Consider the following 15,015-nt stretch of genomic DNA (forward strand, 5'->3'; position numbering starts at 1 on the left):
TCCGCTGTTCGTATTTCATCGCGATAAACAACACACGACGTGGAGTGAAAATCCTTCGGAAAACAGGCTACGGGTTATTAGAGATTGTTTTCGTGCCAGCAGGATGATGCTTCCTAGGTTTCGCACATCGCCCGAAGCTTAAAAACTGCAGCGTGGTGTACGGTGAGTCACGGGATGGCAAAACGCTTCGCGCGAGAGGGCACGCAAAAGCGACCTTCGGCTCTAATAAGATTTTATTGCGTGCTACGCTGTGAAAGAAATTGCGACTGGGCAATCAGTCGAGTTCCGAGCTTTGCGACCCGAATAAATCATCGAGTAGAAACGAATGAAAACACTTACTATCTCAAAGCTCAAGTGCAAGTGCATACATAGTCTGATAAATTGAAAAAAAAACCAAGTATGTGGAAAAAAAATGATGAAAACAAACAGAATTTCTTTGAGTTATCTACAAAATTGATGTATATTTAATATCATAATGCTTTTGTAATTGAAATTTACGACATCTGTATTTTCTAAATAAGATGAAGCATATTATATATTTATAATTGTACGTATATTTTATTTAGAAAATAAGTGTTGCAGTAATTATAATTATTTTAATTGATTTGTAGCAAATCGAATTTTATTTTGAGTAAGACTGCACAATTCTATTTTTTATAGTTTACAGAAAATGTTAAGTCAATTCGCATCGCGCGAGGAATATCGCGAGAGATTCGTATGTGAAAAGACTGCCTGCCTTTGAAATTTTTATTACAGTTTCACCGCAGAGTTTCTACCTGCAGCAGCAACTGTCGTGCGCCGTCGTTGCAGTAACAATTCTCTCAGGAGTTCGTGTTTCCCATCAAGATATAGCTAGCGCGAGTCCTAAATTTCCGCAGCGCTCTGAATTTTTGATGCCCGCGCTGCTTCCGGGACTCGAAAAATTTAGATCTCTTACCGTCGATGCTCGCAGATCGGAAAATAACCGATTCCATGCGCGTTAAATACTTAATCGTCGAAAATGGTTCGTTCTGCCGGCAGTGCTAACGCGATATTTCCCGCTTGAATTTTACATCCCTCGGAATCGAGCAAACAATAACTCCCGAAATCCCCTGTCGTTTCTCACGATCCCCCAGAAATGGAAGCCTGAAAGCGAAGAACTTTCGTCTTACGATCGAGATTACTGTCAAATAATTCGACGCGATCTCGCGATCTCTCGCGCGCGGCCGAACGCGGAAACTTGTAGGATTCGCGACGCGCTCAACCGACCCACGCAATAATCTGATAGAGTCGTATTAGCCTGAATTCCGACAATCCAGTTAGCTACCCTACCCCTCGCCCGGTCTGATCCAGCCTCGTCCTGAATTCGAAGCAATTGACACGAACTGGCACGCTCACAATCAAGTAACGCAGACTGATGGGTTTCCTAAGATGGCACCGTGCGCCAAAGTCGCAAAACAGTGGGTTGATTCCCTCGTAAACACGTTATCACGATCAGCTAAATTAGCTATCAAGATGCAGTTGGCGTTATTCACGCGTGACTTGTCGTGCGGAAAATTTACAAGAAATGTTAACTAAAATTGTAATGCCAACAAAGCTAAAAGAAACCGTCAAGAATAAGCGTAATTTAAATAAGCCGAACGGCGGCCGGCTGTTTGCCAACAGCGGAACGTTGCAAGTCTAGTTTATTGTGAATGTAACTTGATGACCGGCGACGCGTTTTTGTGCCGTTTAACTATAATTTTGACAAAACATTCATAAAAAGTGTAATAACATCGCGTGACACGACGGTGTTGCATGGACAGTAACGTCGGGATCTCATCTCACAGAAGCGGCAATCCCGCAGAGGTATCATCGAAATTGCGCGTTTATCTTGCGGATGAAGAAATAATTATATGTATCAAGGAATCTCACGAGACGTCGCAAGCAAGTTATGGAAAAATGCAAAAACGAATTTCGTCGCGCACGCGATAGTGTTTACACCGCATAGCCTACATTCGTTTTTTTTCAAGAGCACGTTGACTTGAAATTCTGATTAAAACAAAGGCAAATAATTGGAAAATTTTTCCCACGTAAAAGAATCTAAGTTGAATTATGATCAATGCGGAATTGAAGAAATGTCAACAAGAATGTATGGATATTCAATATCAATTTTGGAGACAAAAAATAACTCCGAACAATTATATTAAATAAAGTCAAAATAAAAACTTAATTGGGAAAAAATCTTTTCAATGAAAGCCCGAAATAATTTTACATAGCGAATTGATCGATCGACAATCCCGGATTCTTTCTCGTGTCGTCTCGGTCTCTTGAGAAACACTGACCTTCGCAAGAGGCTTTAACTTATTTGGATTGACTTACCGAGCATTTTGATACCCTGGACAGGACTCAGAGGGTAGAAGTCCCCGTGAAGCGGACAGTGAAAGCCCACCCTGCGCTCCCTCCGCCTGGCACGTCTCGTAAGCATGCAGAGTAGCACGCCGAGGGCGAGCATAAGAGCGCCCACAACTATGCAGATCGGCCCCAGGATACGGGAATTGCCAGTAAAAGCGATCCTTGCGGCGTACGAGTTCTTGTCCTCATCCTCGCCGGGGCCGCGGTAAGAAGCAGCTGCAACAGGAGGACAAGCAAACCGAAAATTAATCGCGGAAATTAACAAAATAAAGCATATCGTTTTTTTTTCCAGCTAGACGAATCCTTTTTCTTTTTTGGCGCAAAAATGAAGCAAGTTCTTACACAAAACTGCTTTAATTCTATTGATATATACACATGTAACATCTGTAAATTCGCAAACTGTAAATAATTTACTTTCCGCGTTCCTAGTGTTGAATAAACTCTCAAATGATGTTAGCTCTTAACTGCGGGAGTGATTAAACAGTCAAGCTTGTTCAAACAGGATTTCCGCTGCATTGAACTCGACTTTTACGAAAAGCTCTCAGCGGATAAGGCTTTATGTTCCCTTCGCGTGTCTCTCGTACAATGCCGCAAAATCGTTTTACTCTCCGCGAGGCTTCGTAATCGCGTTGATTCGGCGAGGTTCGAACCATCGGCATTGACTACGCAAACGTGGGAACTTTTATAGGGAGAAGTTTTATGTGCTCGAAGGGGAATTCTATAGTACGACGCAATAACGCTCGTCTTATCACTGTCAGTCGCTTTGTGGCAGAATGTCGCCGTGTATTTGGAGAGAAAATGTACGTTTGTAAACGTGAGTGGCGGAAATAATGGACGTAAATACGCTCGCCATAGAGAGTTCGCCTTCTAGCATATTTTAATCGATAACGCTGGCGAAACGCTTCATAAATTGTTGTCATGCGCAGATTCAGGAAACTTCTCCTCGCATTTGTCGCTTTTTCTTTGCGGATAAGATAAGAAAACTTCATAAACTTCACAATAATGTGAATAAAATGAACTTTATCTTATGCTTCTGCCTACATTGTACATTTTATTCTCATCGTAAATTTCATCCTATCTTTATTCAATCTATATTCTGACAAAAATATTTAAAACAATTTTATAATAAATAATTAACATCAATTTTTACAATTTTATGATATTTAATCTTTTTTCGCCTTTTTCTATTATCATTATATTAACAAAGATATTTTACTTTGGAACGAAATACGTCATAGTGAAACAGCAAATCTCTCAAAAGCATAAAAATAATATATGAAGCAGCATGAAAAATTGAAAAAGTTATGAAATTGAAGAAAATACAGATAAACTACACACCCGCAAGATTCTCAACAATGTCTTACATTTAAATTAACGATCCATTCAATTAGTCCGTAATTAGAAATAAAATCCTCGTTCCACTTGACTATCAAAGGGGACTCGGGTGCGATAAACGTAACAAAGACATTAAACGCGGCATGAATAAGCAATAAGGACGGAGAGATATCGGGAGCACCAAGGAGGAAGAGAGAGACGCGTGAAAACAACGAAAGGGAAATGCGACCGGTCTCGGCGCGGCGGCGATAGGAAAAAAGGAAGACAGTGAAGGGACGACAGACCGGTTTTGATAAATCGGTTGGTAACAACACTCGGCAGCCCGTACGTGCAGAAGCGTGGCCGCGAAGTGACGGCGGACGATGTGAGGGGCCAGCTGTTGCCTGGCAAACAGCCTGGGCCTTCTTCTACTTGTCCTTTTTCTTCTCCACTTCTTCGTCGCGATATGAAAGCTGTATCTATGGTGCTATCTCCGGGGTCAGCGCCCCGACGAGCGAACTATAGCGCCTCTCAAATTAATTCAGCGAGAAAGAACGGGAAGCAGTATCTCGCGTCTTGAAAAGAGGCCTCGAAGTCTTCCGGGTGTTAATATATCAACGGCGATCGTATATGTAAAACGTCATTTACTTTTCCAATTTCCGCTGAGCTTGGGTTAATCGATCAACCTTTCAATATTATTGTCGGGTGTATAATTAATATAATATATAGAATTCACATTTATTAATCTATTTATATCTGCGAAGGACTTCTAAGATTTCTTCGCCGAGAAATTCGCTATTAATATTAATACTATTACGTATTAATATTAATTAATATTAATACCAGCATTAATATTTAAAAGCATGACGTATAAGCGGAGCAAACGCTATATAATTGCTACGTAATTTGCTAGAAACTACAAGATGAACTAAGTAATTTGCAACTTAAACGCGTTACATGTTGCTCACGGAATTCCAGAATATTTTCGCGCAAACTAGCGCAACTCCGCCGCTGCTTCGGCTTACTGAACACGGCTTCTTTTTTCCATGTAATTAATCCGCTTATAAAAAGCCAGTAGAGGCTTCAGTACGATTTGTATGTGACGAAGAATACTAAACCTGAGAGTTATCTTTGCGTTACGTCTGCCATCAAAAACATGTGTTGACAGTCATGCAAGCCGTCGAGAAACACGGATTCTCCTTCATATAATTTCAACTTTATATCATCCGGCATTACCATAAATGAATAAAAGATTTTTATTCCTGCGAAGAAAGATTGCGCGATCTTCAGTTTCGCCAAACACAGAATTATTTATTTCGAAAATTAAAATATTGTAATAATTTAAATTTACATGAGAGAATTTGTTTTTTCTTCGTGCAATTATGAATATAACTACTTGTTTAACAGTGCCTATATTAACAATGTTATTTTTATAAATGTGCAATGTTAGAAAAATCAGAATCTGTAATAAATAATAATGCTTGATCGAATCCTTATTAAGAAAAATCGATCGCATCTTCCGCGAATATATTGTTGACACCAAAAGGCACTGATAGAATTTTCTACGTCTACAGTCGATGTCACATTGAAATAAATAGTAAACAACACTAGTGCATTCTTGAGCGAAATAGGACACATAGATGCACTTTCTCGTTAAGCGATAATGAATCATTATGATATCTCGCAATATATACCGATCTCCTCCTTTCTAAGCGACCTAGATGCGATTACGAAGCCTATGCTTTCTCCGAAATGGAAAGCTTGAGATTATTCTCATCCGCTAATAACGTCGTGACGCATGCTCCATTCCTACATTAATGCGAAAGTGTGGACAACAAAAAGAGTAAAAGTTCGGGAATGATAAATCGTTGATGCAACGATAAGCGACGTTGTGAAAAATTAGGTGTTCTTAATGCTGTAAATTAGCATAATTTTAATAAGATAAACGGGACGTTTCAGAACGTTCTTCATTTGTGACGTCCACTCGACGCGATTAAAGCTATCTTAATTCTTGGCGAAAACCGGTTAGAATTTTGCGCGCCGTCGCGAATTTTGCGGGATCGATCGCGAGATGCAAATGAGGATACAAACGACGCGTAACGAGATAACGGTGCGGAACAAAAGAAAAGATTGCGAGAGATCCGCCCGGCCGAGATGTAAGTACCGTTCAACGCACTGTTTGCTCTTGCAAATATAACAATTCACACGAGTGCATTTAATTAGTTGTAAAATGGAATTATGCGGCGCGGTTAAAATCCTCGTAACGGTGAAACTTTTAGAAATATCCAGAGAGAGAGAGAGAGAGAAAGAAGCAGCAGACATCTCGTTTATTTGATCGTAACGTTTTCTGATGAATTTTTGTGATACGTCAGCCGCGTGTCTAACGGACAATATGTCTGTTGAACGTCAAATTTTATTTGCTTAGAAAGAGAGTGTGTATCCAAGCGTGAGATGAGAGCTGCATTTCTACAGCACGACGAGAATAGCGGGTCTGTGGTTTTAGAGAAAACGCGTAACAGAATCTACAGCGGCATGCAGTGTCTGTTGCGCGAAGAAGTATGCTACTCTCAGAAATGGCGCTTTGACGCGGAATATACTTCTAAAAAAAATATCACGTTTGTGACAGTTCCGAAATTGTTTTTATTTTTTTTTCTTTAATATCGCGACAAGTCCGTTCCTTTCATCCGCGCCTCTCACGCCTGTTTATTTGCACGCAAAATACACACCCATCTTTAAGAAAAAAGACGGATGTAATATTAGATGACAATAATGAGCAAGTACGAACCAGTGAGAACGGCGCCGACGAGCATGAAGAGCGTGCCGAATGCCGGAAGGGCGATCTGGCAGTTCGCCGCTATTACTACGCCGGCCACCATCAAGCCGCCCTCGATTTTCTCCACCCTCAGTCGCGATATGGGAGTCGGGCATTTCAATTTCGCGCCGAGACCGCCGCCCAGCATTCCCTCCTCAGTTGCCATACTGCCAGTCCTGCAACAACAATGAATGAGACTAATTAGAGAGCTGTAATAAAGGATTTCCGGTGAAAATTGTTACGGATGAGTGATCATCCGTAAATGGGACGGGACATATTTATTTCATGTAAAAGATATATTACCTCCTGTATTATTTGTACAATTGGATAATCAATCATGAAGGCAAATTACAAGCATCATTTTATTGTAAATAATTGCCCTAAATAAATCCGTAAAAATTCAACGATAATGATTTGCGAACCGTATGCGTCCACGAAGCAAAAGGCAAGAAAAGAGAATAAAAAATAAAGAACAAAAAAGTGAGTCGGGCTCAGCCGGGATTTGAACCCGGGACCTCTCGCACCCAAAGCGAGAATCATACCCCTAGACCACTGAGCCGCTTGATAATCTTTTGATGATATATTCTCAAGCTGAACTGTAAAATTATTAATTTTAATTAAATGATTAATATCGTGACCAAACCAAGCCCACAAAAGTGGCCATTTCAATTATTAACACTTTCACGGCCGCTCGCTAATTTTACGTTTACTGTTTTTTGCGTCATTGTATTAAGTCGTGTAATATAAAATGTCGGATTTTTCAGAAAAGAAGGAAAAGGCAGAGAGCCGAATATATTAACGGTCGCAAAAGTGTTAAACTTCAGACAAATTTATTCACAAATATCAATAATTTAATTTCCTGTGAATAAAGTTCTAACCTAATTAGAGAGCGTTGTAATAAGCTCTTTATACTGTAAGAGAGTAAATTTAATTAGTAAAGGTAGAATTTATTATGGGGATTATAGAAACATTCAAAGGAAAAGTGCATTACGCAAAGTCGTATACATAAATTCCGCTTTGAGTACGGCTTCGTATTTAAAGTGGACTTTACAAGTGGCGAACTCTCGCTTTGAACATCTCGTGCATCATTCTTTCCACGACGATCAAACTTAGACATCTTATTCACGCTTCGAAACTTCACGAAGACAGCGTTCTCATAGACACGATCGACCTTTTCAGCCGTGATGAACGATCGGAGCGTAAAATCGCGTAAACGTACGTTCCCGGCAAATTGCAGCGTTTACACGACGAAGTAATTGAATCAATCTCCCACATCATATACTGCTACTAATTCGACGCAGAAGCCTCGTCGGCGTAACTCCGCCGGGGCAGGATAATTAACGCGAATGCCCTTTGCGGATCGTCGAACTAACAAATGACGCAGGTTACGTTCCGCCCGAATTCTCAAGTGTGCATTACATCATTATCTTTAATCGCGAAATGACCAAGAAATTAATAAGTTCGATATGCTTTCCCATTTTTCTATATACAATACGTATTGTATGTCGATTAATAACAAATTTGCAAAACAATTAATGTTTAAAAGCGGCACAAAATAATTTCGTTTCTTCAATTCGGACAATACGACAGAGAGAAATCGAACACAATACGCAACTGGTCTGTAAGGGATTAATTAAAATCTTACGGGCGAAATACAAGAGAAATTAGCTTCGTATTGAAGCCCCACACAAGTGCAGCATTTGCGTGGTCAGCACGCGGCTGCGGCGCATTGTTTTTACCGTTGCAACAATGATATATGGATTTGTTAGTGCACACGACGAATGTTGAATTCCATGCTCCGAATCTGACTGTCAACGATAAATAACGCGGGATATTCTCTATTGGCTCGTCACTCTCGCTACCACGGCTGCAATAATAAACGCCAAACTAGCTGCCATTTGTAGACAACAATGCAGATAACGTGAAATTTTAACACCTGCGACAACAAGCGAAAGCGAACAGTGGTGTAACGTTTGATGTATAAGACGCATGACACGATTTTCCATTCACATTTCTTCGTACGCACACTGTGTATTTTTATGTATATTTGTGTATGATTTTTAAAAATATATATCCAATTAGTAAGCAAGCTCTCTAGAGAGATTATTCTCTAGAGATAATATTTATTTTTCGCGTAACATTCTTGTTTTTATAATGCCATTTTCATGTTATACTCTATCAATTAAATTCTTCTACCAAATGAGCTTATTTAATTAAATTTATTTGAATTATTTTTAGAGAACCTACCTTTGCAGCGATATTTAAACGCAGCTTTTTAAAATAATTTTTCTTTTATTCCAATTTTTCGCAAATTTCTGTTGATGATGAAATCGTACAATCTGGAGTTAACTCCAATTAAATTGAATCATTCCTCTTTCGATTTGCAGAGAGGATTATTCCGCTAAAAATATTGTATCGCATAAATGCCTATTTCGCAATAAATTCATTCACTCACAATTAAATTTTTCTTTAAAAACGACTGTGCAAAACTGCCTCGACAATCTCCGCGTATTGACGTCAACTGCGATAAACTACAAAACGCCAATTCTATCAATTTCGTGCGTATTCGTCCGAAGTGCACGCATCGACCGCCTGAAAATCACTGGTCTCTTCAGCGGTCTTGCCAGAATTTTTGTAACGATGAGATAACAAAGAGCTGGCGACGCAACGAACTTATCGTTTTTATTTTCGGTATACGCGAGACTATGCAAATCGTCTTCAATCATAAATCAGATGACAAATGCAGATTGCTTGCGGCGCGTTAAAATCTAAATTTACACATACAAAAAAGAAACAAATATGCAGAAAGATGCAGTAACACTGGTCGTTCGACAAAAACGTTGCAATACGAATTACTTATTTATGCAACTTTATTTCGCGTCGCCATTTATTCTCGCAACGTGAAAAATACAAATGACGCCTTGTCTTGCAATATATGATTTTCATGATAAACAAGCAAAATTTTAATTTAAAACATTAAAAAAGTTATTAATAAAATATGTTATACAAGTGAATAATTGACAATATATGAGCTTTCGTTTGTAAATAACAAAATAATTAATTTTTCTGAAAAACAATGAAGCGCGCACATCTAGTCATACGTCATATTGTCATACATCTCGATATTTCCATCCATCCATATTTTTTTTAGTAATATTTTTAGTATAATTTATTTACTTCTACTGATAATATTCGTACTTTGATCGATCAAAGTTTATGGGAATTGCGTGTCATGCTCTATCATGTAAAATTCAAGTTTCATCTTCTGGCACAACTTTTTACAACCCTAAGTGATCGGAAGATATACACGTGATAGGTATATATATTTTATCGCAACTTTCAAAAACAAAAAAAAAATTACAAATTGCATATTAAAAATGTGTGTTGTGTTTTCATAATAATGACATTATATTAATATTAATAGAACAACTTTTAAAACAGAAATTTCACATAGAGTTTACTTTATCAATTTTTATCCGATTTCTCATAAATTAAAGAAATATTTTCAAAGATTAAATCATACACTCACAAGTTTCGATTAGCGTCAATTGAGTTTTAAAAGCCATAAGTCTCTAAATAGATCACATACTTTATTTGTCGAATTCGTATTGTTCCAATTCAAATAAGATATTCGATAACAATTAAACATTCGTGATATTTAAATGTTAATGATCAAGCACGCAATTTTTAATCTATTACGTAAGCTAAGAAGAGAATTTTAATATAAATGTGATCACACGCGCGCGCGTGAGTGACTTGTACATTGTTTGTGACGCTCAACGTCTCAAATTCACTTATGTTTTTACGGAAATTCGATGCTCGCATACGCAGTACACGTACGCGATCACCGCAAGAGTTTATCGGATAGCATAGAGGACGTGTCGCGATCAAGATGACCTTATTCTGAAGATGTCGATGAGATAACCCGTGTAGCTGGGCGATTCTTGACTCGCCTCGCCCTCTGCCCCATTTACCCGGATGTTTCAGGTCATCGAGGCCGGGAGGGGGGGAGGGGAAGGGATAACAATTGAAGCAACAAGACCGAGTGCCATTTGCTCTCGCTCCACTGACTATAAATAGGCCTCTATCGCGTCTCGAAAGGGGCAAAATTGGAAAATCGACGTTTTGAGGGTCACAAATCGCGCTCACTTTGCGAAAGTATTAATATTGAAATCATTATTAAGAGTTCTGATAATAATAAAAATAATTACCATGATGATGCATTGGATAATCAATGTTTGTGAAAATATAACTCATTACTTCAAAGAAATATAATTCTTTTAAATTTGTCTCAAAAATTTTGCTATAATACATCGTTTCAGGACATTAAATTTCTTAGAATATCTTGTAACCATCTATTACATAATGTAAAAAATACTTAAAAAAAAAAATATTTTACTAGGCAACTAGTTGTATGAAATTTCTGTAGAACCGTTTATATATATAATGCTTTTCACGTAAATGTAATTATCGTGATATTATCTTAAATGTAAATTACGGATTATTACTTGTAGTTTGTTGAACGTCGTCATTACTTGCGCGTCCCGAAAAATAAAGCGTAACATTGATAATACAGTTCTTACGTAAGATATCCCACGGTAGTTTTAGCAAAGATATACATTTTAACGATAACAAATCGCAAAATCGCTCACATTTTCACGCAAATAGAACTCTTCGTTAAGCAAACCAATAACGATGCATACACATGGAAATTCGCACGCTTGCCACAACTCATCTAGTTATGAATGCTTTTGCGTAATTGCGTACAAGTTTCACTCGTACTTATATTCCAGCAAAATTACCATTTCGCGAATTTCTCACATGCGGAACTCGCGAGTAAAGGTACAAATTTATTTCAACTAAACTTTTACTAGGCCTACTTTGCGCAATATTGAGCGACTCCAACATAACGACGCAATAACATTATAATAGGTACGTTGCAGTCAATCGACACACAACATATGATGTAATATGCAATAAACGATTAAAAACGTCACGTAAACACTCTACGAGTTACGAACTGCATCGCGTGTCAAGTTCGAGATACTCATTAACATCTTTGTTGTAAATTATACAAGTAGTAAAATTTCCTGTTTTTTATATCTGCAATTTTATTTTTTTTTTTTAACCATTATAAAGTAGAACTTTTTTGTAAAAATATGATCCAACATTCTCCTCTTGAATTTTCAATATTAAATCATAAAAGTTTAAAAAAATATATGATGTTAACGAACAATTTTTATATAAAATTAACAAAATGTCCAACAAAATTTCGCAGAAGCAAAATAAAAAAATTTTTTAAATTAAATCACGAGTAAGTTCGGTGTAGTCCAAGTATGCCAATATTTCTCAAGGAATCTAAATCGATTTTTTCTTTCGCAAGGGACGATAGGTGTCGAGAAATCGGAGACACTAGTTGCTCGCGCGAATCACGCCGCGTGTCAAGTTCGAGGCCGCGATTGATCTCTCTCCTCGGCGAGCTAATCGAGAGTCCGGTTCGCGCCGGTCGACCCGCGCGTCGCTAATGGCACAAGCGAAGCCTCCTCCACCTGACGTGATTACGTAATGAGCGGGCGGTTGATGGATAAAACGACGGCGGACCGCGAAACGGCGGGATAATTTACCGCTAGGACAAACTGTGGCTCGGCTGTCTCTAGCCGGAGATCCTGCCGGAAAGTCCGTACATCTTCCACGCATCAGCCACATGATCCTATCTCGCGATGAAAGATATATTAGACACGCCAAGTTCATTATTTTGCCGGAGAGAGAAAGAGAGAAAGATGAGTGAGCTGATAAAGCGAAGAGGCAAGTGGATGATGAGAGTTACGCTCGTACACTCTCTTACGAACGCTGAGATCTCGGCTTAATAAATTATTTTCCATTCTATCGCGGCTACTGTCAATTTAGCGGTGTAATTGGCTCTAGGGAAATTGTACAATAATAGTTCACGTGCAATAATAGAATCCGTTATTGCAACAGTCAATAACGCGATAATGTCCAGCGGAATTGGTCCATGCAAGTGTTATTCGCGCGCGCGCAGCGACGGAACACATTATTGCGACAGTCAGTTGAACTTTGAAACAATAAAATATTGCAACTAATATAAAAGCTACGGACTGTGCTGAGTAATGCCGCAATTTAAGAACAATAAAAAGCGCATTTCCGCGCGCATATTTAATAAAGCTTATATAAAAGTGAACTTAACAACGAAATTATTCCCTGCAAATTTTACAACGCTGCCGCCACCGATCGAGATAAAACAGCGGAAGTGTGGAGAAATCGCGGCGCTAACGAAAGGAAACTTCACGTCGCAAGAAACTACACTTTCTTTGAGTTCTGTTCAATTTTTATCAACATACATTCGCGGTTTGCAAGGATCGCGTAAAATGTCTGGAAGGAATTTGCCGGCGGACCGGATTTTCTCGGTGAGAAAGATCGGACGGATACCATAAAGAACCGCACGTAGGTTGGGAACATCTATTTATGTAATGACTTGGCGAAAGGAAGCTTCTTCCGTCGCGACAGCCGTGCCATTGTGCTTTCTCGCGCAAATTGGCGGAAAACTAATTAAGCAGCGTGCAATTTACTCATAAAAACTACGTAAGTCGACTGGTCAAAAATAGCTAGAAATTATCTTTTTCACTTATCTTTCAGCATTACAATCGCAAATATTATTCCTCTGAAACTCTTGAGAAATTTTTCCATTAGTTAGTTAAAAATAGAGGATTGTTAAAGTAGAAATAACAGAAAATGAATGTCATATTAATTAGTAAAAATGACAACGTACGATGATTTTACCGTATTTTTTATATCACAAATGCAACATTATGCAGTACAATTATTTTCTTTTCTTGCTACACATCGTCCAATGTTTTCTCACCACGCTATTTGTACTTTCTGTATTTAGAACTCTATACAATACTACTTTCTTTCTCACTGCTTTCGATTCATCAATCCTTTGAATTAAGCTCGTCTCATATGCCGTATTTTATAAACTATAATCATGCTCGAAAGTCGCCCTATTTAATAATATCAATTTTCTTGCCAAGGAGTAACGTCTTAATAAAAGGTAAGGCGAGATTTCTAACAGTCGCGAAGGCAATGAGTTGAGAAAAGAATTCAATCAGAGAAAATGGGAGCGCAAGATGCGCAGCTGGGAACATCGAATGTAGAGCAGAAAGAAATAATTAATAACGGCGACCGAGCAATAAGAGCCCTCAAAGATCCCTCATTATCGCCAGTAAATTTGTCTGTAATTCCAAACGTGTCATCTGCATAATTTCTCGCGTTGACCGGCTTTCTTTCGATTATTAAAAAAAAAATAATAACTTATTAAACAACTTCATAAACTATATTAACGAACGATACGTTAAGCGCATAATGAAAAGTAATTTATCGCACACGAACAACGTTCGCGGCAGCCCTTATACACGCATTACTTCTTTTGTAGATTAGAGCTTCTCTCGCAGATAGGCAGCGAGAGAAAATTAGTTAAACGCTAATTGACGAGCAATTGGCCCTTTACACTGGCTTTATTTCAGCTTCTTTATATAGCACTTATAAAGAGCGTCCCGCCTCTACTATAGTAACGCTTAATGACACATTCTTTGACCAATTTGGAGTCCAATTTCCCTCAACAAAAATACCGTGAAAGATTATCAATTATCATAACGTCACCCGACATTTAATACCATTAAGATAATAAAAATCGTAATATCGTTAAAATTAAAAATCCTTAGCTATAATTTTATAGTAATAAAAGTTTCAATTAATATCATGTTAAAATCTGTTTAATTAAATCCACTAATTTCTTTTTTCTCGGAATTTTATTTTCAAAGTGTAAGTGATATTCTACTAATGTTGCATTAGCAGCTTGTATTGCGCTTTGAATCTTAATAATTGAAATAATTGAACAACATTACAATTATCCGATGTGCATAATTGATTTAAATAAAAATCTGCCAGTGCAGATTTATGCGATATCGAAAAGACTTCCCGAATGCGATTTTTATATAGGCGCACTTCTCTAGTCGTGTATAAATACTTCCGTATTGCTGCGAGCGTGTCGTAAAGAGTAGTCGTAAAGACTCGACGACTTGGTCGACGACCAAGACGAGCCTAAGTAAAACGACCTTGCGCAAACAGCGACAAACGCGTTCGGGTTCGACGACCGCTCGGTATAAATCGCAAGATGTAACCGGCAGCGCCTTTCTACAGCCTTGACTGCAACCTCCAGCGCTTCCAACCAGCTTGCTCTGCTACCAGCCTCGTCACGTGCACCAGCGTGCATCCTGTGACGTGTCACTGTCCCTCTCCGCCACGGGGCCAGTGCGAACAATGCATGATTGCACGTACAAATCGATAAATAAGGCAAATTAACGTTTTTCGCAGAATGTTACAAGCGGCTATTGTGCTCGCGTGCTTATTAGTGCTTTCCTGAACATGTGGTTTGACCCTTTTATTCCGCGAGCGCCGTCCTGTTACAAAAGAGAGACTTTGCAGCAACGACGAGCACA

General features: G+C 38.5%; 1 protein-coding gene and 1 non-coding gene across 5 annotated transcripts in view; both read right to left on the bottom strand.

Moving 5' to 3' along the window:
- Nucleotides 1-15,015, bottom strand: part of LOC105678973 (uncharacterized) — a 65,092-nt gene that overhangs the window by 23,212 nt on the left and 26,865 nt on the right. For all 4 annotated transcript variants that reach the window (XM_012378736.2, XM_012378735.2, XM_012378738.2 and 1 more), the window contains exons 2-3: nt 6,473-6,675; nt 2,341-2,589 (exon numbers count right to left, since the gene is read on the bottom strand). In XM_012378736.2, the coding sequence (XP_012234159.2) occupies nt 2,341-2,589; nt 6,473-6,675 (452 nt within the window). The remainder of the gene's footprint in view (nt 1-2,340; nt 2,590-6,472; nt 6,676-15,015) is intronic.
- TRNAP-UGG (transfer RNA proline (anticodon UGG)) lies at nt 6,987-7,058 on the bottom strand. Its single transcript has one exon. It is a non-coding gene; the product is annotated as a tRNA-Pro (tRNA).

This window comes from Linepithema humile, chromosome 3 (genome assembly GCF_040581485.1).
Source record: "Linepithema humile isolate Giens D197 chromosome 3, Lhum_UNIL_v1.0, whole genome shotgun sequence".
NCBI lineage: Eukaryota > Metazoa > Arthropoda > Insecta > Hymenoptera > Formicidae > Linepithema > Linepithema humile.